General features: G+C 35.3%; 1 protein-coding gene across 7 annotated transcripts in view; it reads left to right on the top strand.

Annotated features, from left to right (window-relative positions):
• The window catches only part of UBR3 (ubiquitin protein ligase E3 component n-recognin 3), a 124,668-nt gene that overhangs the window by 40,859 nt on the left and 56,500 nt on the right, over positions 1 to 27,309 (top strand). For 5 of the 7 annotated variants that reach the window (XM_052792906.1, XM_052792903.1, XM_052792902.1 and 2 more), the window contains 14 exons: positions 400 to 465; positions 554 to 643; positions 1,510 to 1,638; positions 1,723 to 1,775; positions 2,445 to 2,578; positions 3,063 to 3,150; positions 4,508 to 4,647; positions 7,934 to 8,030; positions 8,824 to 8,965; positions 12,907 to 13,011; positions 13,946 to 14,119; positions 14,350 to 14,379; positions 15,720 to 16,180; positions 20,124 to 20,212. In XM_052792906.1, the coding sequence (XP_052648866.1) occupies positions 400 to 465; positions 554 to 643; positions 1,510 to 1,638; positions 1,723 to 1,775; positions 2,445 to 2,578; positions 3,063 to 3,150; positions 4,508 to 4,647; positions 7,934 to 8,030; positions 8,824 to 8,965; positions 12,907 to 13,011; positions 13,946 to 14,119; positions 14,350 to 14,379; positions 15,720 to 16,180; positions 20,124 to 20,212 (1,798 nt within the window). The remainder of the gene's footprint in view (positions 1 to 399; positions 466 to 553; positions 644 to 1,509; positions 1,639 to 1,722; positions 1,776 to 2,444; positions 2,579 to 3,062; positions 3,151 to 4,507; positions 4,648 to 7,933; positions 8,031 to 8,823; positions 8,966 to 12,906; positions 13,012 to 13,945; positions 14,120 to 14,349; positions 14,380 to 15,719; positions 16,181 to 20,123; positions 20,213 to 27,309) is intronic. The other 2 variants (XM_052792905.1, XM_052792904.1) reach the window with 1 other exon arrangement.

Here is a 27,309-nt window from a genome sequence, read left to right as displayed (position 1 = left end):
TTGCTTGTGCAAGCTTCAGCTACATGAATCTTAAAAGCAGTGCCATTGGTGTATTACTATTCTGCTGAATGAAGAGCTGAAGCAATGGCAAAACAGAAGTCCCCTTCTGATATGGTAGTGGGGAGCAGTGTTGCCACCTTAGCAAGCAATACTCTCAATCAATTCAGTATCATTAGCTACTGCGGGCTTAGTGAGAGATTAACTACAGCTGTCTGAATAACAGAAATTTCTGAATCATCAGAAAGTACAGGGGAGTGAAGTAATACTAGGTTAGTGGAAAGTAAGTCCATCAAATGAAGACATGCAAGATGCTGTTCTTGGTGGTTGTGACAAAGATATTTGTACGTTTGATTTTTTTTTTTAATATATGATATTAAAATATCTTTATTTTACTTTCAGCCAGCTCCTAACCAAGTTACTTTTCATTTGCCACTGCACCGTTACTTTGCCATGTTTTTAAGTAAGGTAAGCACATGTTTTAGTCACACAGAAGATGGAAATTCCCTGTTGAGTGTGATTGTTCAGTACAGCTTGTGCTTGCTTTTGTTTCTAGGCTGTCAAATGCCAAGAACTAGATCTGGATACTATCTTGCCAGATCAGGAGATGCTGATGAAACTAATGATTCACCCACTTCAGATTCAGGTACGGGCAGACTTCTGACTCTGATGCAGATGTAGAGATATACAACAGAAAATAGTTGCTGTCTGATTCTTCTAACCACAGCCATTTAAATATATTTAGAAGTATTTGGCAAGGGGGAGCATGGCTTAATTGTGGAACATCAAAATAAGCAATAGGTGACAATAATAACTAGAATATACTGAGTAGTTAGGATAAACTGTCTTTTTTTTTTTCTTCCCTTCCTGTTTCCAAAATTAATTACAGATACATTAGTTACCATACTCTGAGAAGTATGATTGTAATAGCCACTATAGCACCTTCAAAAGGGTGGGAAGAACCAACCCTTTGAAAACGTGGAATTGTATGTTCATGGAATAGCTACCAATGGAGTGCAAGTTGAGAAGAAACTTGAATCTGAAAATTCCATATTTTAAATTGAGAATGAGTTCAAGAATGGATGCACCCCACAACATTTTTTTTGTTTACTTATTTGTATTTATTTGTATGTAAGTGGTAGTGAACAGTATTTGTAATCACTGCTTTTATATCTAACTTCTTTTTAACCATGATGCCTTCATGTTTGGAGTGCTTTTCAAGATTTTAATAAATAAATACATAAATAAATCCCTTCATTGGCTTTGATCACTTTTGTTGTCTGAAATATGGTCTTATATGAAAGTACGGTATCTGTTTCATAAACTTGCAGTGGTTCCTTTTCATTCCTCACTCCCCAGGAGAAGTAAATTAGTATAAAGTATACTTTTATATAAAGGTATAGTGTGTATGTATGTATATGGGTGATAATATTGATGACCTGCTAACGTTGAACTGAATAGCTGAATATCCCTGAAATGTTTGTAACTTCTTATTTTATTTTCCTTGAACAGGCAAGTCTTTCTGAAATTCACAGCAACATGTGGGTTAGAAATGGTCTCCAGATTAAAGGACAGGCCATGACTTACGTGCAGTCTCATTTCTGCAATTCAATGATTGATCCTGACATTTATCTGCTGCAAGTAAGTTATGTTTTCTGAGAAGCCAAGTCAGTGCTTGTTTACAAACAAAATACTGAATAAAATTAATTTATTCTCTTTCCACAGGTCTGTGCCTCTAGGCTGGACCCAGATTATTTTATTTCATCCGTTTTTGAAAGGTGGGGTTAAAAGATGAATGCTCTTGTTCTCTGTTGTGCTAGCTGTTGACTAATTTATGCCATGTGAGAGAAAAGGTGCATATCTGGTACACATCTTCAGTGGTACAACTCTGCCTAGCCAAAACTAACATTTACGAAGGGCTCTACTGAAAGAAGTATCTTGAGGTATATCCTTGATTTTATACAGGATTGGCTCTTGATTTATAGTGCAGTAGTGAAGCTTCAGACATTTGTTTTCTGAGCATCTTTAGGATTTTTTAAGTTTTACATGTGTTCATATGCAAGCTTTCAGGATATGCTAGCCTGAAGAAGTAGATAAATAGAGCTGCAATAGTAAGAGACACAGAAAGGATGTCTGCTTTTCTGCACATAATAAAATCAGGATTTGAAAACGAATTAATTGGCATTAGCTTTTATATGTTCATAAATGTAAGGTGTTTTCATGTCGAGTAAATACTACTATAGCATATTCCGTAGATAGTTAAATAAACATACAAATTTAAAAATAAGAGTGTTTTCATGTATGTTTGCATATTATTGCATTATATGCATTTCATTTTGTATTCATTTTGGGTTGTTGTGAATGGTATCCTGAGTTTATCAGTACATTTCACATTGGTGTTTTAATGTTGGAGAATGATGTTTCTGACTTTACTCTTTGCCATGTAGATTTAAGGTGGTAGATCTCTTAACGATGGCATCACAGCATCAAAATACAGTTCTTGATTCAGAGCACGAAAGGTCCATGTTGGAAGGAGCCTTAACATTTTTGGTTCTTCTGTTAAGTCTTCGTTTACATTTAGGTAAGAAGCACTGCTTTAAGAATACCTGTATGTAAATAACATGCCTGTTCATTTATATTCAACATTTAGTAGCTACCATAAAGCTGATTAGCCATATAGTAACTTAAAGCATTCAACGCTTGGTTTTATTTTTGCCAGTTACTGAATTTTAATCCCTTATGAATTAAAAATAGACATAATATATAGAAATGGAGAAAAATGGCTTTAGTGGAAGTGCGTGATTTGTGTATGTGATCACATGAAGATTCTGTATCTGCTTCTGAAAGACAGCAGTTTTAGTTTGTACCTGTCTTTTCTGACTGAGGTTGTGTCTCATAACATTTGCAGGGCTCCCCTCCCCCCCCTTTTTTGCTGTATTTTTATAGCACTGTATCATGACTTAATGTTTGTATCAAGTTTAACTTGAGTTTAATGGCAAATGTATGCTGAATGTCTGTTTTAAAATCATGCTATTTTAATGGCTTTTTAAATTTCATTGTTCTAGGAATGACAGATGATGAGATCCTCAGAGCAGAGATGGTAGCCCAACTCTGCATGAATGACAGGACACACAGTTCATTATTGGATCTCATATCCTTGGAATATACTAACTAAAGTGCATGAATGAGAATGACAGGTACCTGGGTAGTAGTGGGATTTTGGAGCTTGAATAACATGTTTTCAGCTTACATAATTATAACAAATTGTGTAAAGGTGTGTTTGCATATACTTATCAGCAAAGGCATTTGCTCCAGCTTTGATTTTTCTTACCAAATATGCAATACTTTGTAATAGTTTTAAAACAGTTTTGATACAAAATGCTAAACTGCTCTTTTTATTATTTTTTAACACTATAAAAGTCTTTTAGGTGTGAAGTGAAAAGTCTGTTTTCCAATGACATTGTAGAAAGTTTAGCCAAGCGTCACCTTTATCTGGATTTGAGCCTTTGATTATTGGTAATTTTATGCCAGTATAAAAAGAAGCCACTTTACACTATATTGGCTTTTGCTATCAATAGCTGAAAATGCAAATAATAGCAATTCTGAATGCTGCTTTGAAATTAGAGTGAAATGCATGTGTTACGGGGGGAAGTATCTTACTTGAAGAATAGCAAACTCTAGGAAGTCTTTCTGCACAGTGATATGGTTCATGTCCCCAAACAGCTGAATACAGATATGCAGGTTTTGTCGCTATCAGTGTATTAGGCTATGTAGGCAAATTAAATAGTTTGTGGTGATTGCCCAAAAGAGCTTGCAAGCCAGGGATAGCCATTGAGCAAAAATGTTAGGAATTTATAAAGATAGGAAAGGAAGAGATTGAAAGTTAGAACTATATAATAAGTATTATTACGATACGACCTAGTAACTCAATCACTTAACTATGTAAAAATAAGTGAATCATTTGTATAAGCAATCACTTGTCACTAAGCAGAAGTTTTCTTATTTGTAACTGCTACTTGTGATTTGGCGTAATGTCAGTAGGTCAATTAAGTATTGCTACCAAACATGAGAAATAGCCAATCCAAGATGGAGAATTACTTACTGTGTTTATGGATCCCAAGCTATTTACTTGCTTTTTCTGCACTTAGCTGTAAATGCAAAATATTCTTGCTATGAAGAGAGCCAAAGTGTTAGTAAATAAAGGCAAGTACAAAAACTTTACATATGCTACAGATAGTAGTTTTTATTTCTCATTTAATACTTGCTACATGCTTGGCTCAAGAGGTAACTGTCTTGCTTTAAAAAGTTTAATGTCCTAGCTAGGAGGCTTGGATTCACTTCAGTTATAGTTATTGTTCCATAGCAGCTGGAGCATACAGACCTCTTGTGGTAAACACAGAGCACTGCCGAAATGTAGCCTGTGAAATGAGTGACTGCAAATATCAAGAGAAGTAAAATGCTGTGTCCTGCAACTAAGTTAACTTTCCTTTCCTTAACACAAACATTACATTCCAGAAAACCCCAATCCTAAAAGTGGTATTATTCCAGGAAGCTTAAGCTTTGAATCAGTCTTGTCAGCAGTTGCTGATTTTAAAGCTCCTGTCTTTGAACCTGGAGGTTCCATGCAACAAGGAATGTATACACCTAAAGGTATGGTAATCGGTGTCCTCATATAACATAGTCAGTGGTAAGATGCTTAACTAGAGGGTTTTTTTTTAAAAAAAAAAACAACAAAAAACCCAAAAAACAACTCACCAAGCAATGATAAAACAACCCCCCCCCCCAAAACCAAACCCAAACCCACCACCAAAGCCCCATAAAACTTGACTTTTTATTGTCTATTGCTTATATTTAAGAGCACTGCTAAAGACCGTTAAGTCTTTAATAAATTCATTTTGATCTAGAGTGAAAATGGGCTTCTCATATTAATCAGGTATCCTTAAAAAGCAAGGGAAAAATGGAGAACTGAAAAATTGTTATTTGTATTTCACTGATCTGCATACTTAATCATTCGTGTGATTTAAAAAAATCTGATGTATGTTCAGTAGAGTTTAGAACTGTTTGCACTAGTGAGGTGTCAGTTGTGAAGAGCTTTTCTTTGAACTTCTCCACATTTTGATTATTAAAGATATCATGATACATAATTATTTCTTTTATATTGCTTAACTATCTTAGTAGCCTGTAACATTTTCCCTGTCAGTAGTGAGGGTCTAGAACAAAGTTGAGACTAGACTGGTTATAGAATATTGTTCTATAATTCTACAATGCATACAGTGCAAAAATAAGTTTCTTCACCTGACCAGCTTGTCATCTAAATTGGACTCAACATGGTGTTGGTATATGAAACGAGAGGAAGAATTTAAGAACTCAGTGTTCCATTACTGTTTCCTCTCACTGAGCAGATAAGCCTGTAGGAATCTGAAATGCTCCATGTGCTCTGGTTGTGCTTCAGCTCATGGCAAAGCTGAAGAGGGATTAACTCCTTCCTCCCCTGGGTACCTCTCTTGAGAACTGGCAGGGTTGGGGTCTGACAATTTTGAAGCCATTTGGTTTGTAGGCTGTGTTCTTTTGTGGATTTTTTTTGTTGTTGTTAATGTAGGAACTAATACTGTACTGACTTGTTTGCCAGTCTTTGTACTGGGAGACTGATGAGTCAGTGAAGCTCTTTTATACAAATTAACAACTAGTGATTTTGTGAAACCAAAGTTTTGAGAATTGGTTCGTTCTGGTTCCTTATGTGTAATTACGCAGTTTAACACCTTATGTATTAAAAATAACTTTATTTTGATGTTCTGTAAATTGCATTTCCTTATGTCTGGTTTCTGGAGCTTGTGACATGCTGGTCTTTTTCATAACACAGTGTGAAGGAAAAAAAATGGATTATGGTATTTTTAATTATAACACTTTCTATTTAGGGAATCTGATGCTAGATTATGCTGTTTGGGGTTTTTTTTTGTTTTAACACAGTTTACCTCTGGAATAGATTGTTTATTTTAAAGGGTTTTTTTAAGTATCTCATCTATAGCAGTGAATACTGAAGTAATTTGTAACACTGTGCAGAATCCCTTTTTCTTAAAGTATAATAAAAAAACGAAAGAGCTTCTGCAAGAATAAAAGCCATCATGGTTTTCTTGTGTACTATAGCCTTTTAAGTGTTTATAATCTTTATAAGACTATATAGGTTCTCAAAAAGAATGGTAGTATTCCAGTTGCTTTTAAGAACTGTAGTTTGTGGCCTGTCACAGTTTAAGCAAGTCATGTTGAGATCCATTCCCCGTAATCCCTTGTTTCCCTAAATTTTGGGGGGGGGGGGGGGGGTAGAGTGTGGAAATCTACTTTATAATCGCGGAAGCCCCAGATTTTGCTTCCATTAACCATGGGTTAAAAAAAACCAAACCAACTTCCAAAAAAAGGACATAGTTCTTGTTTTCTGTGGATTCTTGTGCTGAAGATGAGCTGTGTGTGCATTTCTAATAATCCCTGTTTGGCTCCCTCACTTAGTCCTTTTTCCTCATTGTGCATTAGCAACCCAAACAAGCTTGGCCTGTGTTTCAGTAGTAAACTCTGTCCAGAAAAAATTGATTTTTTGCAAGCTAAGTTTGATCTTATTTCATACATAGTAGAAAATATGCTAAGTGTTCTCTCTCAGCAACGTACGAGGGTATCTGTAGGACTGTTAACATTAGTAGCGGTTGATAGGAGTATAGACCACTTGTCTTCCCTCCTGGGGGAAATTAATCTCAAAAGCATAATGAATCTGCCTGCTTTTGCCTGTGAAAACTTTAAAGAATGTTGTAGGCACTTGTGTTGTGTTATGCCTGCTGGTGGAGCTAAAATTCTGTATCCACTGGTTTTCTTCTTCCTTTGACAGGATCATTGAATCTTGTCTTCATATTGCTGTGTTACGGGAGCTAAACACTTACAAACAATTAATAGAATGAACAGCTTCATTTGGCTTTAGGTTGGAAACTTAGTTTTGATTTTAATAGCTCGTAAATAGAAAAAAAAAGTAGCAGTTAAATGGGATATCTTTATTTATAGTCTGTTTAGACATTTCTGTTTGTGATTGCTTTGAAAAGCCACTCTGGATGTTACTTTAGAGCTACTAAATTAAATGGCAATAACTAAGATTTTAAAGCCAAAATAATGCATAGATATTAGTTATAAAACAAAGACATGATTGTAGAGGATTGATCACAAATATTATTTGATAAGAAACCTGGCCATTTGCGAGACTGAACAAAAAATTGTGGTGGTATAGTCATTTGGCTCACTGCACTTAATAATTAAATATCACCAACCTGCTAACTGCTCTGCAGTCTTTACTTCCTATTTTCAAGAGGGCTTGTGCTTATCAAATACCAAGTGAAAAACAATTAAACCCTTTTCTTACATGTATTCAGGAATTAAAAAGAGCAAAACAAGATGCATATGAAAAAGGTGTTTTGGGGGCTGCCTTCATATACTTACACTTGGATAAGTACATTTGCTTAGATTTTAAAATGAATTTGAAATTGTTTTCCTTTAAAAAACTTTCTTCAGCATGTTACAACTGTTATTTTATCAGAAACATGTGATTTTTCTTTTTATCTATTATCCCACATTGTAAACTATTACATAACAGAAGAGGAAGCTAGAAGACACTAAAATAAAGCTTGTTAATAGAAAAGATCTATTGCCTTAATAGATTGTTAATTTTTTTGTTTGGAACTAAGAAAAATATTTTTGGTGAAATTTTGTTATTTTGGTAAGTAGTAGTAATTATTAGTATACTAAGTATTATTAGTAAGAATTAGTAAAAATTACTGTACTTTGCTGCAAAGAAATTATTATATAATCGAAAATTACATAATTAAAGCTAGTTATGAAGAGAATCCAGAATAAGTTGTAAGGTCTGTAATGAGAATTTTAACATGTGACTTCCTTTAAACAACAGCTGAAGTTTGGGATAAAGAATTTGACCCTGTCATGGTAATACTTCGAACGGTTTACCGTAGAGATGTGCAGTCTGCAATGGACAGATACACAGCATTGTAAGTTGGATCATTTTTAGAAATGTAACATCGTATTGTTGCTCATTGCACAGTAAATATTTTGTTTTCATTGTCTGGTAATGCTAATCATGTTATCAATGTTTTCAGGCCTCAGATTTGTCCTTGAGTAAACAGTTTATAAATTTACAGGCAGCATCAGGGTTTCGGTTAGCTTAGTCTGTTACTCTTCCATAAATGTTTAAAAATACATCTGAAGTGCCACAAAGTAGTGAATGTCATCACAGGTGCAATACTTAACCAAAAGTTAATATTTAAAAATCAGTTACAAATTACTTAAATAAAAATACATAAGGCTGCTTTCTTTATTTTACATCTAGGTACATGAAGCACACTGTTACAGTGTTCTGTGTTTTGAAATTATGTTGAAAACAATATGGGATTTTTCTATGTATTCACCCATGACAGAAACCATAGGTGAATTAAATTCTGATTTAAATATAGGAAAAAACACTTGTGGCACCCCTTTAAGTTCTCAGAAGCAAGATGATTTGGTCTTAATTCTGTCCCTTAACATTCCATCCCTTAACAGTTTCTTACCCTTATACATTTTTATTTCAGCTGATTTAATTTGGCTGTCTTTTATTCAGAAAAATAAGACTGGATTCAGTTTGCGTATACATACCAATTTTTGGAATGCTGCTTAAGTAAATTAAGTGGTATAGAAACGCTCATCAATTCTGAAGTTGGTCTAAACAAAAAGAATGCGGGATAGTTATCTATCAGTTGTCTACATTATTGCAGTGTTTAACAGAAGTCTTATTTGTTTCAACAGTTTAAAGCAAAGTGGTAAATTCCCTGGGAACCCATGGCCTCCTTACAAGAAGAGAACACCACTACATCCAAGTTACAAAGGTCTCATAAAGCTTTTACACTGTAAAACCCTGCACATTGTGCTGTTCACGCTTCTTTACAAGGTACAGCCATAAATCTCATTAAGTCCAGTATTTTACTTCCACTTTTTTAGAACAGGAGATCTTAGAAGCATGATTTTTTTAATAAGTTATTTACAGTAGTCAGGTTCAAATTTATATAATTTTTAAATTTTTGTTTTATTTTCTAGGTCTAGTATGATGATGTTTTTCCACCATTTTCATCATTTCACAAATTATTATTTCATATACACATACACTAAGTGACGTACACAAATGGACGAGCAGTCCTGCTCTGAGGAACACTATCTCTAACCATCAGAGTTGCCATTTGAATTGTTGCTCTGTGGTGGTTTCATGGAGCATGGTGGTGTGAGTGGTGTTCCTTTGGCTCCCACTGCAGAGTTTTAAGGCATCAGAAGCCTGTTCAAATATATGCAACCCTGATGGCTTTAGATCCTAAATGGCAAATAGGTCTCATAACCGCAGTTGGTTCTAACATCACTTCCTAGATATATTCTGACTTTTGATAATGTTACAGCACTTGTTTTTCAGGACTAATTGATGCCTTTAAATTGTGTTTGGTTTTGTCTTTGGTAGTTGGCTGCCCTCTTTAAGAGAAGTGTATTCTTTTTTGAAGAGTTTGTTCATCAGAAAATGGGACTTTGATTTTGTCTTTGTACTTGGAAAGTGCTTTCAAACCAGTGTGCTGCAGAGGCCCATGAGGGACTATAAACAGTGGTTTGATTGAGTAGTGCTTTTCCTGGGCACACTTTTGTGCTCTTTGAAGTGCTCCCAGGTCCCCTAAAGCTCTTGTATTTTTTCATTATTAAACTTCTGTTGAATAGGAAATATCTGTTGTTAAGTACAGTAATAACTGTGTGGTATTCAGAGAGAGCCATGCTTATTCCCACAGAGTTGTTTCAGCTGATTTCTTTCTCTAATGAAGTATCGTGTAAGTTGTCAGTATGCCATTAAGATGAGTGAAGACTTAAGATTTTACCTGAATTCATTCAGTAGATTTCACCTTTATGACAGAAAAGTACTTTTTCTCAAAAGCTTCATATTACTCACAAATTAATGACCTCAGTAAACTATAGGTTTTGCTATGTAATTAGTGCAATTTCAAAAATCTAACAATATAAAAAGTTGACTGTTTACTACTAATTCTTCCTTACCCATAATAGAATGAGACATGTTATGGAGAAGACTGAATTTCATGTGCAGAGACTATTGAATGAAACTTTTGGAAGCTCAATAGTACAACATCTAATGGTTGTCAAGGTTTTCCATTGTCAGATACCTTGTTCCTTATCTTGCCAAAATTTAACTCATGGCTGACATTTTTCATGCTGAATGCCTGTTCTGGCATGAGGTTCCAAGACTCAAGCAAGGACAAAATACATCCCCTTTTCCCATGTTTTAAACATTTTTTTTATCAAGATTCTGGATCTGAATTTAGCCAAACTGTAGACATTGCAGTTACATTGTGTGCATGTTCAGTGGCTGTTTATTTTATTCTGTTAACTGTTGAAGTCCCAAGAAAGCCCCAGACCAGGCATGCTCCACACCAGAGCTGACTAGAACTTTGCCTGCAGCGGCAGTACCTTGTTCCCCAAGGATTTCCATCATTTTGGTCAGAGAAGCTGCTGTGTGCAGTATATTTAATCCTGCTTAGCCCTGGCCTGCTGCAGGGCCTGGGCTGCCTGATCACTGCAGAGTGAAGAACAAGGCTGAAATGTGGTAGTATGTAGCAGAGACTGGGGAAGGAGCATACCTGGAGAAGGTACTAGACAGGAAACTTACAAAAAGGCTGCTGATGAAAAGGGAAGCTTGGGATTATATATAAGATGAAATAATATTTTGACATGGAACAAAAACGGAGAATGTAGGGAAGGAATGCATCATCTTTTACTGCCTTGCTCAGGGGTTTTTTTGGCCATTTTTTTCTTTTATTCCATTAAGAAGCTTCAAGGACTTAAATCTTGAGAATCTTAAAATTTCTGGGTTGCTGTTTTAGCTGGGATACTGAATACATTTCTAACAGCTTTATGGATGGTAGAAATTACATAGTGATTGATTCCATGTGTTGGCTTAAAGTGATGTTTGGTCTGTTTGTGAAATGTTGCTAATTTATGACAGCCTTTATATCTCTTGACTTTTGGGACTGCCTACAGAAGAACAGTAAACTCCATTTGATGATTTGACTTTTCAGAAGTGTTAGTCAACATGACTTTTTATTCTGACTAGTACAACTGCACTTGGTTTTCATATTAATGTAATACTGAGTGCCCTTTTGAATTAAATAATCTCTGTAATCTCAGATTTCATTGGGTTTGATTAAATCAGCTGCTCAAACATAGTTTAGAAAAGCTATTGTAAAACAATATTTGTTTTAAGAACTTCTCTCTGATGTTTCTAATGGGTGTATCTACTTATGAAATTTGGCCCATTCAAAACCAAGTTGTATTTCAAACTTTACTAGGCTACAGTCTAAAAATATTCATTTTTATAGTAGCCTGTCTACAATGAAATTTTAAACATATTTTCTCATATACTTTTTTGGTAACTTCCAGGTTCTTGCCATTTTCTTCCCGTTAAGTCAGACTGTTCTCAAGAGGAAAGTTGTCCTGGTTTTTAATTTCAGCAGCACTGGTTCTTTCTCTCAATGCATTGAAAGCTGTGTTAGAAGAAAGATACGGGCATTTATTAATTTAAAGATAAGGTTATTATTTGTAATTAAAAAAGATTATGTGAAGATGGTTGTGAACTAAATTAATGTTAACCCTTCTAGTGTTCCCAGTTATCCAGGCATTGCTTATAGGACTAGGACCTCACAAGGCCTTATGGTGACTGATCACGTGAAAAAGGGAGGGAAGGCTAGGTGCAGCTCTTTGGTTGTAGCTGATAGTAGTGGTGGTATCTGTGCAGCTTTACCTGGTGCTTTGGTGTTAAAGTAAATTGCAGCTTGAACTAGTAACAATTTTAAAGTACAAGTTTGTTTGACTGGAAAGAGATGTAAAATTAAATTTTGCTGTTGTTGTGATGCTCAAAGGTTTTTTCTAAACCTCAAAATAATTTTTAATCATCCTAAAAAATTAAATAAAAACTGAAGTGTCCAAAGTGTATTATCCAGAACACTCTTTTTGTATATTTAGATATATTGAAGTCGTAATAGGCTGAGTGGAATAATGATTTCCTGTCTTTTAAATACAACACTCCTGTTGATCCATCACATCCAAAATTATATGACTTATTTTGTAGTAGTGTTCCATTACCGTTATTGGAGAACTATATTAATGTTACTACTCTTACTGTTCCTGGCCTCCTTGGAACTTTTTTTTTTATCCAATAGCATAATCACTAATCAGGTATTTTGTTGGAGCATTCAGTCATAACAAGAGTGAAGTTTAAAATATCTTGCTGATGTTTCAGAGTAGATGTTCCAGGAACTTGAACAGGCAATTCACTGCACTTGAAAATAATTTTTTCCTAACTGTATTTTTATGCATATGATAGGAATTTGAAAGTGTTATTGTGCAACAAAAAGAAAACTATTTTAAATGCTAAAAATCAGTGCTCAGTGTCTACCAAAAATACACTAGGGTAGCAAGTGTTGTTATGGTGTTCTGCCTGTTAAGTCCTTCCTTTTTAACTGATACTTGTATCTCATGATACAGCTCTAGCAAGCACAGTGACTAATTAAGAAAACAAAAAAAAAAAACAGGCAAAAATCACATATGTGGCTCAAGACCTTCTACCTTTTCTAGTGTGGCTAACCTGCAAGGTCATGCTCAGAGATAAAATTTGTAGGTAGTATCTTGAGCTTCTTCATATGAGACTCCTGGCTACTTTCTTTACCTTCCAGTTTAGATCAGAGACATCCATCAGGTTTTTGGCAGGTTTTGGGTTTTTTTTGTAATAGGGATTGTGAGAGTATCAAAGATAAAACCTTCTAAGATGTGAATGTCTGTTTTTCTGCCTAGATATTAATGGATCATCAGAATTTATCAGAACATGTGCTTTGCATGGTTTTGTATTTGATTGAACTGGGGTTGGAAAATTCTCCAGAGCAAGAGTCAGATGAAGAGGTAAGAATAAATACCATCTTTTTCATTAAAATATAAAAGTATTGTCTAATGATTCAATATTCTTTAAAATTAGATGTTTATTAATATTATAATTTTACCATCAGAATTAGAACAAAACATCTTTATTTATTTGCTTAAGCAGGGATCAACTAAGCAAAAAAAAAAAAGAAAACTGCATACTGTTGTGAAGAGGAGTGTGGTATCTTGTTATGTTTTTCAACAGTTTCTGTACATGTAACCTGACAACACAGATTGGTTAGACCTTTACTACTCTGTAAATTAGTACTTGAAATTGGGTGCAAAAAACAATTACAGTGATTGAATCTAAAACTCGCTTAGATTTCTATATTTTCAATGGAAACCTTTATCACTGAGCATTTTATTGCTAAAGCTCTGTATCTTCTAAAATATGTGGATTAGCCAAAATTTTAGCAGTGCTTTTGATGAGAGTTTTAATATAAGGAGCCGTTATTTTTCATGATTCCAGGTTCCCTTATGGTATATGACTTTCATAATTTTTCCTATTGTTTACCATTGCTTATATGACTATGGATCTGCCACATTTTTCAGATTGACTTCTGTAGAGTTTGGATTTTTTTTTATTAATCTTGGATTGTACAGCTTTGGATTACCCCGAGTAGTTCCTTCTACTTCTCCTGGATAGCACTGTTTGCATGTATTTGATTGTATTCAAATCAAACGTGTAGATGTATATATTTATCAGACCTGTAGTCCTCATGGTAGGCATCGGTCACATCATAATTTTTAAGAGGTATATCAGCTTTAGTGAGGTGTACATACTGTTCAACATATTGTTCCTATCTCATGGAGAGATGATGGCCTCTGTAATACAGTTACAAAAGCAATATGAATGATTGTAACATATAAGAAAAAGTATACTTTTTTTTGTTTTTTTTTTTAATTATTATTTTAGGAATCTGCAGGTGGACAGGAGCGTTGCCATGATAGTTGGTTTCCAGGTAGTAACTTGGTTTCTAACATGCGTCACTTCATTAACTATGTCCGAGTCAGAGTACCAGAAACTGCTCCAGAGGTGAAGAGGGAACCACCTGCAAGTACGAGTTCTGATGGTTTAGCTTCATCACAAGTAAGTACATACAAATGCCAGTCCTTTTCCTAGATTAGTTTAAGTTATTGCCTGTTTTGGCTTTTTTTGTTAGGAATGTTTTTTTAACTGCTTTTATGAATATTTTAGGATAATTTTTTTTCTCCAGTAATCTTTCCCAAGTGTACTGATAACAGAAATAGAAGTTGTTTCAAATGATACCTCCTTCCAAATGGTGTATTTAATGACTTTTTTTGTCCTCAATCTACCAGAGTTCAAGGCGGAAGAGCCTCCAGAGAGAGGTAGATCTGTGTGCAGTTTGTTCTCCTAAGCGATTAACTAGCAACATGGCTTTAATTGTGCTCACTTTAACATTCAGTGAAATCTTCTAATTATCCTGAATTTCCTTTTAATTCGTATTGCAAGGACTCATGCTTTTTTCATATTCTTGATTGTAATCTTAGGTAGTAGACTTTTAAGCAAAGAATTTCCCTTTTTTAATACATATTTTGAAATAAAAGCTTTCCGTCAAGTAAAATGTCATTGACAGCTTACTGCTCGAGCTTTGTGTTTAGGCCTGTTTTGTCTTGCCGAGATGTTACTAACGTTTAATAACGTAGAGTAGTCCTAGCTTTCTCGAATCTAGGTAAGTTTAACCTAACATTGAAATGCATTTGAAATTATTAATGGCAAGTTTATTTGGGGTTTTTTTGTAAAAACAAAATGAATATGTAAATGGTTGGATCCTGAAAGATTTATAGCTGGTTGATAATATAATCTCTGTGTCAGGATTGTTTTTGTATACAGCACTTCAGATTATGGTATGCCAGATGTAGTGAAATACAATGGATGTTTCTTTTGCATGTTAATATTAGAAAAATAGATCAAAATGTAAAGTAGGTAAGTGAAATGAAATAGATTAAAACGTAAGGAAGGTAGGTGAGGTGATTGTCAGAATACCACTTTTATATTTGATCTCTGTAGTATTCGGTATATGAGAGTTGCTTCCATGTATCCTTAATTTGGGACTGAAAGCAAGGGTAGCATAGAATAGAAACATTTGAATGTGTTTTGTCATTAATGTAGCTGCACTCACGTTCTCATGTGTCCTGAATGGCAAGCTCTGCTTGCAAATATTGGCATGTGGCTTCTGGATCTCAGCTAATACATCCACACAAAATGGGCTATGCCTATGGGGATGTGGGGGCTCACCTATGTTCAGCTGTGTGGGATTAGGAGTTACATTGTGCAGTAGTGCTCAGTGGACTTTAATAAAGACATTTAAATGGCATAAAGATATTGAAATTATGAATGTTCCCAAAAAAGTAAGGAAATACTACTTGGAGAACAGAATTCTAAGTTTGACTAGAGCAAAGCCAGTTGTTAGTTGTTTTGGTATGGATGGTATTTTCATTTTGTAGTTGGCTTTTTATGCAGCTATGTGTAACAGATTTGTATAAAAGTATGACATGCAGGGTTAGTATTTTGCTATACCAAATTTCAATAAATTTTGGAAGGGGAGAGGAAACTTAAAATGTTTCGTGCTTTTTCTGCTAGTTTAAAATGTTTTCTATAGTTTTATAAATGTATGTTGTTTATACTTGTATTTTGGAAAATTAAAGATTCTAATTTTTTTCCCAAGAATTCAGGAACAGCTCAAGTGTTCAGTTTGGTCGCAGAACGTAGAAAGAAATTTCAGGAGATCATCAATCGGAACACCAGTGAGGCAAATCAGGTGGTTCGGCCCAAAACATCAATGAAATGGTCGGCACCTGGTGCAACTCCACAGCTAACCACAGCCATTCTAGAAGTCAAGGAAAGCATACTGTCCTTGCTGATTAAATTGCATCACAAACTCTCAGGAAAACAAAACTCTTACTATCCTCCGTGGTTGGATGATGTGGATGTTTTAATCCACCCAGAAATTCCAAGATACTCTCATGGTGATGGAATGACGGCAGTAGAAAGAATTTTATTGAAAGCTGCTGTGCAGAGCAGATTGAATAAACGTATAATTGAAGAGATATGCAGAAAGGTGACACCTCCTGTACCACCAAAAAAGATTAGTTCTGCAGAGAAGAAAACTTTGGATAAAGAAGAAAGGTAACATTAATAATAAAGTAAAGGGGCGGTATAAGGGCAGTGTGTGTTGTGCATCTATTGATTGATCTGTCTCTAGGTCTTTACATGAGTTACTCATTAAAATAATAGGTCTTAATTCTACAGTTCTCTTCTTTATCCATTTTGTATATACATGATTTACATGGGTACTGAGGAAGAACCTGCACCTTGCTAATTTGGATCTTTAAATTAGAAAACTTTCATAATGACTTTATGTGATATACACGCTGACGTTCATGTTGCCATGTATGCCACTCGTATATACAAAGGTGCAGAATTAAGATTGGGGTAATTTTTGAGGCTTAACTGTGCAACCTCAAGATGAGTTAGAAAATTTTTTTGATTTGTATTGTCTGTTCATTCACATGCACACATCACACCATGATTGGTTTTGTTTGTTTGTTTACTGTACGTGGGTTTGGTAATGCTGCCTTTTTTGCTTGTCCGACACAATGAATTTTAAAATTCTGGGGGTTTAATTTTTTTATAGTTTTTAATTTAAAAAAACCCCTATATTCGTATTTTCTTATAGTGTGTCCTGAAAACCTGTATGCCACATGTCTGTCTTGGGCTGAAATTTTGGGGGAAAAAAGCTCAGACGGTCTTGAGATTGAGGTTGGGGCACAGTGAGTCCTGAGAGCACCCAGAATACTAGCGCTACTGGAACTGAATGCAGACAGCCTGCTTCGCTTCTGCTTTCAGCAACTGCTGTGTTGGCATGTGAGTCCTATGGAAGAGGAATCATCCAGTTCAAATGTCTAGAGGACAGCAACTAGAACAGAGAGGTAGAGGTTAAAACTAGGACTGGCAAGGGCAAAGAGTTGAAGACTGGGACTGCAAGGAGAAACCTTCTGGTCGATATAATAGCAAAGGGAAGATGCCAGGTCAAGTGAAGAGTTGATGTGGGAAGACTCAAGCTGGCAAGGTGGGGATGTTAGGGAAGAACTGGGTTGACAGGACAGAAATACTCAGAGAAGAGTAGCAAATGAAAACCAAATTTTAGTGAAAATCTCAATGGGGGAGAATGGAGTCTTGAGAGTCAATAGAAGGAGAATGTGGAACAGGAATGCAAATGCCTCGTGGGCATGAGTAAGGCAGAGGTTGGCATTTGGGGGATATAATAGAACCAGCCAGAAAGAAGAGTTGGCTGGAGTGGGGCAGTGGGAGGAGATTGGTAGCTGGTTAGTGCAGAAGACTGAAACATGGCATTTGAAGCAGGGGGATGGATGGTGGATAGGTTAGAAGGTTCAGGTGTAGAGAGTGGGGTGGTTGGGTCAGAGAACTTGCCACGTTCATTGAAGTAGAGACAGGGCACAGGCTGGAATGGACAACAATACTCGAGTGCTTGTCTGTGCAGTATTTTGGTGTATTAATGGTTTATGTAACCAGACTATATGATTACAGTTCTAGAAATTTGGGTAGAAACATGCAGCCATCTGACTCGGTTTCTGGATTACCTTTATTTATCTTGCTATTTTTATTTGTTTGAAAATAAATTTTTCACTAAATTCTCTCTGATATGTCCAAGACCTCCACTGTATTTGAAAATTAAACATAAAAGAAAAAAATTTGTATTTTTTGTAAGTTACATACTTTACAAAGTAAAATTAATTTTTTCTTGCAAGTGTTCAGTTAATGGTTTAATGTTCAACATCCCTTGTAATGGTTCAGTAAGTGAGAGAAATAGTCAAGGTTTAGCATGTAAAATTGTCTTTCAGAAAATGCCAAACTGAATGGCTGCTTTAGATAAAACACAGCTACATCTTGGACACCTACTGGTTATTGTGTTACTCAATAGTGCTAGATTTATGTACCAGAGAATCATGGGAATCCAGTGAATCAAGTAACTTTCCATATAGAAAAGGGTAAGGTCATTCCTTGCCCCCTGTAAAGGATATGGTATTTTCAAGGATCTATTGTGGGCACTTTAAGATTTTTAGTTAGGTTCTGGGGCTAACATAATGATGAAAATAAATGTTTCCAATTCTTTGTTGTTCTGAGTGACTGTTTTCTTCTCCCCAAATCCATAATGGCATTGGGGACCCATGAAGTTTATTAATGGATAGTGTGATAACTGAAATTATTAATCTCATAGACTGAGAGTGCTCATATAATCAGGCTGCAATTTTTACTTTTTTGATCGTTTTGTTTTGTTTTTCCCCCAAGACCAGTTTTGTATTAGTGAAGATCAAGCAGACTGTGAGTGTTCAGTGATCACCTTTTTGGGTTACTTCAACATAATAATGATAAACTTGGCATCACTCAGGCAATGGGTTGTTGCCATAGAAACCGAAATACAGAACTAGAAGAGAGCTTGAGCTGCTGGCAGTATTTTTTCAATTGCAGTGTCATACTCCCATGGGCCATCATGGAAAATTACTGAGCTGTACTGAATCTGTCAGAGTTTGTTTATATCTTCTTATTACAGGCCTCTATTTACAGTCACTCTGCTTTTAGTCAAGGCATATATTGAGAAATTCCCAGGGAGAAATAAATAAAAGCAGGTTTAATGAATACCCTGGTATGATCCTCAGAATGATGAGTCTTAGGATTGTTGTAAATAGAAGTTATTTTGAGAAATGGTGCTGTACAATGTGACAGATAAATGGACAGAGATATTTGGGTTTTTAAGGTGCCTTTAAGAAAACAAGTTTGAAGCTTTGACTTCTAAACAGGCCACCTTGGGATAACAGGTTACAGTGTATTAGCTGCTTTGGGCCTGTGTGTGCCTGTTCCTGTGCCAGGACAGTGATAATCAGACATTGCTGGAGACTAAAGAGCAACCCATCAGCATACCAGATGCCAAGTGATGTTTTCAAATCCCTTGTTAGTTATCTGAATCATCTCTGAGCAGGGGAAAAAAATTCATTGTAAATTCAGATGCACAGTTTGTAGCTCTGATAGAGCTTCCCTAGCTGCACTGGGGAGGTACTGCGTAAAGCCTTCATCTATAGCGCACATAGGTCTTTGCATGTGCCATGTGGTGAGCAGCAGTGGTGTGAATTTTGTTTGATTTTTCCCACTTGAGCTCTCCCATTTCCTCCATTTGTAAACTGTTGTTGAAGTAAAGATCCTTTCTTGGTACCTCAGGAAGAAGAAAATCAATGTTTATTTTCTTTACATATTATATGTATATATAGGGAGTTACAGAATAGCTGGTCATATGGCCTCGTACAGATCACTAATACAGTTTAAACAGGATAGATAAGAATGAGTCTCTAATGTCTTCCGCTTGTAAATCCAGAGCTGTTAAACAATGAGGAAAATGTTAGTGAAGTCAGTTTGGCTCTGGGGAGATAAGGGCCTTCAATCTGGAAGCAATCTCAAACTTCTTTAAGTCCAGGTATAAAAGCTGTTGGTGACCAGTATCTAGGGTGGAGTTGGGGGAGGAGGAACCAGTATGAGGAGCCTTAGCTGGAAAATAAATTGTTCATAATTGTTTGCCTTGGCAAAAGTGAGTGAGGTAGCCTTTTGTTGTTCTTATCATCTTGTAAACGTTGGTTGCTGACAAGAGTACTTGTTTTTGAACAATGGTTGATGTTTCACTCTGTTATTCTTCCCTTACTTAACAGAAAAGTAACTTTCAAGAATAAGGTCTTGGGTTCTTTTTCTTATGGTGCCATGTCCTAATCTGTTAAAGGATCCTTTGGTTTTCCGAAGGGTTTTTTAGGGCAGGATTTTATTCCTTTCTTTCAGACTCAAAAGAAAATAACTCTTATTTCTTAAAAAACCTCTACTTTTAAAGCAAGAGATTCCTTTTTTTAGGCTTGACAACTAATCCTTTATTTAGAGAAAACTTGAATTTTTAATTATATTGTTGAAGGTGGCAACTGTAATCAGCCTGACACTATAAACTAATTTTTTTCCTCCATTATAGATACTTTTTTTTTTTCTTTCTTTCTTCCCCCCCTCTTCTTTCACTCAGACGACAGAAGGCCAGAGAAAGGCAACAGAAGTTGTTGGCTGAATTTGCCTCAAGGCAGAAAAGCTTCATGGAAACTGCCATGGATGTTGGTAAGTTTTGTGTGGTTGACTGCTTGCTTGCCTTTTTTTATTTTTTTTTTTCTTTTCATTTGCATATTAGTATTAACGTTTTTACTCAAATAGTTTTTAAAAAAAAAAACAAAAAACAAAACCTCAAAAAACAAATCCCAAACAAAACACCTCCCCTCGGATTCCACTATTGTATCCACTCATTCACTAAATACTTCTTAAGAGGCTTAAAGTTGAGGACAGTTAATGCTTAAAACATAATTGCTAAAGAATAGATTAAATGATCTTGAAAATATTTTAAAAGAGAACACGTTATCTGTAGGACATAATTTTAGTCCTACTTTTTCCTAATACACAGTGGATGAAATGATTAAATGTCCGTGATGTGTTTTAAAGTACACCTCAATATAAAACATCCCAAAGTTAGTTTGTCTTGTAAAGGTTACATTTTCTTTAATCTGTAATAATAAAATTAAAGGTTGTTTCTTCATAGAGCCTCAAATTTTGAAAAGGTAAAAGTTTTGCATTTTAAATTTATGCATAGAATTAAGGAAAGCATTATTTTTAGATCATCTCAGTTGCTGTAAGTGATAACATTGTATTCTATTTCAAGTACAGGCTTTACAGCAGAATTGGCTCTTGTTTTTCTTGAGGATAAGTTCAGGTTCTGCTGTGTAGAAGCACATAATCTTGATTAGTTTGCTTGTGTTAAACTGAGCAGTGGAAAATATTTTCATCATCTGAATTACTTCATTGAAGATTAGCACGTTTGAAAGATAAGAAAAAGCAGGAATCTTTTTTTTTTCCACCTCTTTCAATCAAGTATCATCTGCTACGTAGTTTTGATTTGAGTTTAAGCACTGGTTAGAAATATTTTGACAACTGTTTTTGGTGAAAAAGTCTGGTTTTTGAAATTGTTAAATTCCCTTCAGTTCATAGGTTGCTGAGAGGATTTATTCCTTCATACTTATGAAGGTCTTGGATACAGCAATCACTGAAATTTCTTTAGCAAGTTAATGACTATATATGGTGTTACGTTTGGAGGGTGTGCAATACAACACAGTTCACAGATAAAAATTACTTTAAGTCATGCTTATTAAATGGGTAGCTATTTCTTTTTAATCTGTTAAAGTAAGAGAGAAGAGAAGAAGAAACATGCAGTTCTACTTAGTAAAAATTAAGTCTTTACAGTCATGACTAATTGAAAGCGACTGGGAAACTTGGATTCTGCAGTCACCTATATTTCGAATTCTTGATATTGAAAATTTAAAGTTGATGTTTTCATATATGAAATCGCATGTATCTATATATGATTTACCTGTCTTAGCTGTATTTGCATATATACATATGTATGCATAATTACTCCCATGCTTGAGTTTTATAAGCTATATTTAAGGTAACTGCTTTGATTTGTGGATGAAGCATACTAGTTACATCGATTACACAGCATTATTTGTGTGGAGGACTGGGAACACTTAGCTTTTATTTAACTACATATGTCAAATATTAAAAAGAACCCTTAATTTCTGTAACAGGCAGACCTGGGCCTTTGTGCTTATGATTGTGCATTAATAAGTTCTTGGGCGTGCAACACAAATTGTTTCTTTCTTAGTATTTAAACAATTAATAACTTCAGATATCTCAACATAAAATGTACTGTTTGTTGTCAATTATACCAGGTCATGCACAACAGTAGATAGAATCGACTTAATGGACTACATTTTCATAAAGTTTTTTTGTATGAAGACATTTCTTGGCCACAGCTTAATAGAATTCCAGGCATTGTGTTAGCTGAATAATTGCTTTGCTTTTTCACTAACTTTTTTCAGTGTTTTCTAGGTTGCCATACTGTTTTCTGAGTTTGTGATGAAAATTCACCTAATTTGTACTATATAGTCCATTATTAACTAGCTTTTATGTTCTGACTGGCATTAAAATAGCTTGCAGAAGGGAAGTACGTATTTCATTATAGTGTGTAGGATTTATTTAAAAACCTAGATTAATTGTTTGCCAGGAATATTTTTTTCAGTTTGCTCTAATGTTTTTTTTAACTGAAGTAATTTGTTCAGCCATGAATGCAGTCTCGCTATGTTACAGCAAATTATTGAAAAAGTTGCAAAAACCATTGTTACTCTAATTTTAAAACACAAGACTAGTAAGAATTCTGAAACTAGTCTTCCTGGAGTGATTCAATTACAAACTAATACAAGTATTTAATAGTCTTACCGCGAATTGTATTATAGCTGTGCTGAAATAGTACATTTGAAAACAAAAAAATCCTTTCAGACTAAAATCAGTCAGTTAAAATGCAGCCCCTTCTCACACATTCAAACTACTTTATTATAGGTTGAAATTCAGCAGTAGGTCTATTTTGATTGATTGTTGTAACAGTAATAACACTGTCAGAATGCAGGCAAGGTGAGGCGTCAGCTCCCTGGATTTGTCACTGATTCAGTTGGTGTCATTTAGGCAAATTATCATCATCATCATCATCAACAACTTTTAAAAATTCTCTATCTATGAAATGTGGCTGTGATTCAGTGGTAAAACATGAGAACTGATGTAATTGGTTTTGGGTATAGCACTTCAAAAATCTCATTATAGCTTTCTCTTGACAGTCTAAAAGACTGAAAATACTCTGAAAATAAATGTGTCTAGTAGACAACAGGAATAATGGAGAATAGCCAAAGCTTAAAGATTATTTTATTGAAACCCCATAAACTTAATAGTTTCCAAAGAGTTTATTAAAGTGCACAGAATCATTGTTAATCCCCTGAGGCATTCCTATTGTTTGATTGTTGGGATGCTGCAATGAAACATGGCTTAAAAGGAAGTTACTCAATTACATGTTCATTTTTCAATATTAAACGTATCTCATTTTACCAGCAAAAGTTATTTATTTGAACTGGAATTCACAAATTCATCTGAGATTCTGAAAGTAAAGGTTGGCATTTTCTTGCATATAATCACTGTAGAAAAAAATCCAATTATTTAGCTTTTTCTATTTGTGCCCCCTGTTACTTTCTATTTATATTCTGTGACATCTGCAGAACTGCACTGCCATTCAAGCTTGCCTGGAAGTAATTAAGTGAAATTTAGAAACAGTTATGTTAATGAATTAGGATGGAACAGAATCCACTGTGCTGTCTTTAGCTGTTTGACTGCAGGACAATGTAAAAAGCAGAAAAATAAACCAAGAAGCATCGTTCTAAGAGCAGCAGATAGAGCTCTTGAAATATCTGAGGAGAATGTCTAGTGAGTCAAAAATGTGTTGTCATGTAGTCACATACAGTGTCAACTCTACAGGCCTTCTAGTCTCCTAGTAATAGCTACTTTTAAATCTTTGTTTTGAGAGCACTCATCTCAGTGTAAGGCTATGGTTTATCTGTTGTGACGTGGAACTCCAGGCAAGAGATTTTTGAAACTTCACTGCCTTTCAGGTGGGACTTGATAAGAACAAAAATAAATACTTCTGCTCCAGTTAATAGTAACCTTCAACAAATTACACCGATACTTGTAATGATCGGTCTGTCTAAGTTTTATAAACATGAAATATTATGATCCACTCCAGGCAAGCTGCTGAACTACTTAATCAAATTTGTAAACTGGTTAATTTGTGAATTACACATGCTAAGATATCTCACATTCCTTCAGTAGTTTTGCTGTCTCTGAAGTGCCCAATGTGGGGGTTTTGTGATTTGTTTGTTGGGTTTTTTTAATGCCTCATGATAAGTATGCAGTATGGTCTTTTTGTTTCTTTCTGATGATGTGAGTCTTGGCAGGACATCATTTTGTCCTTCAAGTGAATGTTCTTTAGCTAGAGTTAAAGAGAAGTGTACAGTTTTAATGCAAGGTGACATACATTTCCTAGCGCTCAATCTTCTGAACCCAGATAGAAAAATAAATTAGGTACTGATCTCTTGAGAATATATACACTGGGTCAGGACAAAGAATATTAGCATGCTAATGGTTGCTTTGATGCCAAGGGGCCACTTTGACACACAATGTATACAGCAGGAAAAATGTTGACTACGGTCAACAGACATTGTAAACTACTGTGTTTACAGAGCCCTTTCAGTTCTAGGGTTTTGCTGGGTAGGGGAAAGAAGGGGGGGGAATCTTTAGCTCTGGAGAGTACAAATGAAATAAAATTCAGGCAGCACTGCATTCTGTGATAAAGCAGTGTGCTAGATTTTAGCAGACTGATCAGTATTTGCTAGGAAGTAGGAAATGCTAGGATTTTGTAACTTTGGGTCTCTTACTCCTATTGGTACAAAACCAAACAAAGAGCTAAATAACTTTTTTAAAAACCCATGGGAATGATAGTGTTTGGCACTACCCTGGATTTCTGTTACAGTTTGCATGTTTTCATCCTCCTTCAGTGTTTTTATCTTTGTTTTTAATGAGGTTCATATTTACCCAGATTTCTGAAATAATTCACAAGGGCAATGAAAAGTCCCAGAACCCACTGTAAGGGGGTGGGCTGTGTTACAACATTAGACAAACCTCATGAGAGAAACTTGGTGAATTGATACCAACACCATGTGCTTTACCTTGTATTTCTCATTTTCTCCTTCACACACATTGACATCATCAGGGCAAGTCTCTGTCCTTCACACACATTGACACCATCAGGACAAGTCTCTGTGAAATCAGTTAGGTTAAATCTTTGAAGAATCAGAGTTTTAAACTGTAAGCATCTTTGGTTGTATTCCAAAGAATGCTTGACGTAAAATACACTTGCTGTCTCCTATGCTTGCTGCTTGACTAGTAAAGGCATGCTTCAGCTTAGCAACTAAAGCCACCTTGGTCTTCCTTGCTCTCCTGTTGTTGCTGCCTACTTTCTGAATCTCCAGTGGAGCGACAAGATGTCTTGTTTTGGGTGCCAGTGGTTTTCACGCAAAACAAAACTGCGGGCTTCTAAAAAACCTGTTTGAAAGGTGGAGGACTAATATGCCTCAAGATCAGTATCTTAGCAAATGACTGGCAAAGGATTCCTTTGGCACTCAGTAAGGCAACATTGTTCTGGGACATAACACACAAGTGCTGTTTTCATGGAAATATCTTCTTAGTGTCGGCAAAAGATGTTGGGGGTTTGTGCATCACTGGAAGCAAAATAAGGAGATTTAGATTATTCTTCACCTTTTAGTTGCAACTGATGTAGCTTTGTTCAGGTGACAGTTCTTGGTGGTGGTTTGGGTAGGGTTTTTAGCCAGAATAGAAGGAATTTTGTGTTATATTACAATCAATATTTAACTATAAAGACTTTTCATCAATATAAAAGGACATTTAATACAATAATCATTTTTATTAAGCTGTCTTTTTATAATTGCATTCTGGGAGCTAGGAAATGTTAGTTCATGCTTTAAAAATTGCTGAGAACCTGTATTTTCTAAATCAAATGAATAAAATAGCATTACAACTCCAGTCATTTTAAATAAATACTTCACAAGTTGCTGTGGAAAACACAAAGGAATTCTGTACTTTTGCTTGTATGAAATGGAGGGGAGTAAAAAAAAAAAGCTGTGGAGATAGAAGTTTCTGGGCATTTTAAGCTTCCATCTGAGTACTATTGCAGTAAAATGCAGTTTAGTTTTATTTTTCCCTATGTGAAATAGGAAATACATAACTGAAAGTGAAGTAGAATAGAGACATGCCAATTAGTTTATATTCACAAGTATCAATGCGTTAATGAAATATTTTAGAACAAAGTTTGCAGGAGAGAGTCTGTCTCATTTTCAACAGTATCTTGAGTTGCAACATGCTTGTCCTGGTCCTTGATAGTGTAGGTAGATCATGTAGCTGGTGAGGCAGGGTCTGTGGCTTCCACAGGAGCTCCACAGAGGCAAAACTCAGGAAGGCAAGAAAGATGAGATTGAGATCATTACTATATGCATAGGTTGCTTTCTTTTTTCCAGACTGCCACTGATCCATTTTCACCCCAGGAATTCTGCTGCCAAAAGGTACCCTCTCAAACAAACCATAGCCCAAGTCTTATCTTCCAAAGAAGCTAACAACTAGTTTAAGCCAGTAATCAAGGTTTATCATAGTCCATTCAAAAAGAATTGGGGGGTTTTGTTTGGTTGGGTTTTTTTGGTCTGCTTAGTTATTTGAGATTTTAAATTCTTGCCAATTTCTCTTACCCATGGATTTTGGCTAAGGTGACTTTGTTTTCTTTCACTATCTCTGGCGGAAATTATTTTGTTAGGAAGTCTTCCTTGATACTAGAAGTCTAGTTCCCTTGAAATTTTATTGTTTGCCACAGTAGCCTAGCACTTGATCTAAGTAGTTGTGAAGGAAACATGCATTTGATCATTGAGTTATAAAATTAAATTAGCCTGATTTTTCTGTGCCTGTTGCATATAGGGAATAGAAGTATAGATTGCATATACTGATTTGGTTTGAAACACCTTTTAAATACTAAGATCTGTATTTTTTTCCTTACGGTTTAAAATAAGCAATTTATGATGAACGAATGGTATTTTGTAAATTAAATGTTGACTGATTTTTGAGGACTTCCATTGGGTTGTTCAAAATCAGATTGACACACTGTATTCACTATTCTCTTACTACACTTAAAAATATTGCATGGATGCATATTTTATGTTGTATTGACAATATCTTAGAAGAAGATAAATAAGAAGGCTGGAACTCTAGTCATTCCCGTGTCATGTGCTTCTGATACACAGGTATCTGTGAGTGTGTATTACACAATTATGAGGTGAGGTTAAATATAAAAAATAGCTTTAGTGTTTACTTCCTCCCTTCTGTGCTGCCGCTAGGTTTTCTGGATGTTTGGATTTAAAAAACATTTGCAGTTGATGCATTCTGGTTTTTCTTTCATTGTACATCTGACTGCCACTAGATGGTGATAGATGTGTGTACAATATTAACTGCATGTCAATGAAGATTGGCGTTCATTTTCATATGACCCTCAATAACTGACTGGGAAATCAATAGTTACTAAAACAGTGTAATTTTCATTCTGCCCTGTGAGTGAAAGCATTGCATGGAGCTTTTCATAGCAAGGAAAGATGCTCCCCGGCATCCCACATGCCTGTCCTTATAGCAGCAGGCTTCCTGTGCTGAACTTCTAGTGGACTTTCAGAAGAGAACAC

This window comes from Harpia harpyja, chromosome 7, assembly GCF_026419915.1.
Source record: "Harpia harpyja isolate bHarHar1 chromosome 7, bHarHar1 primary haplotype, whole genome shotgun sequence".
Taxonomy (NCBI): domain Eukaryota; kingdom Metazoa; phylum Chordata; class Aves; order Accipitriformes; family Accipitridae; genus Harpia; species Harpia harpyja.
Note: the sequence above shows the minus strand (reverse complement) of the source record. Positions and strands in the feature narration are given on the sequence as shown.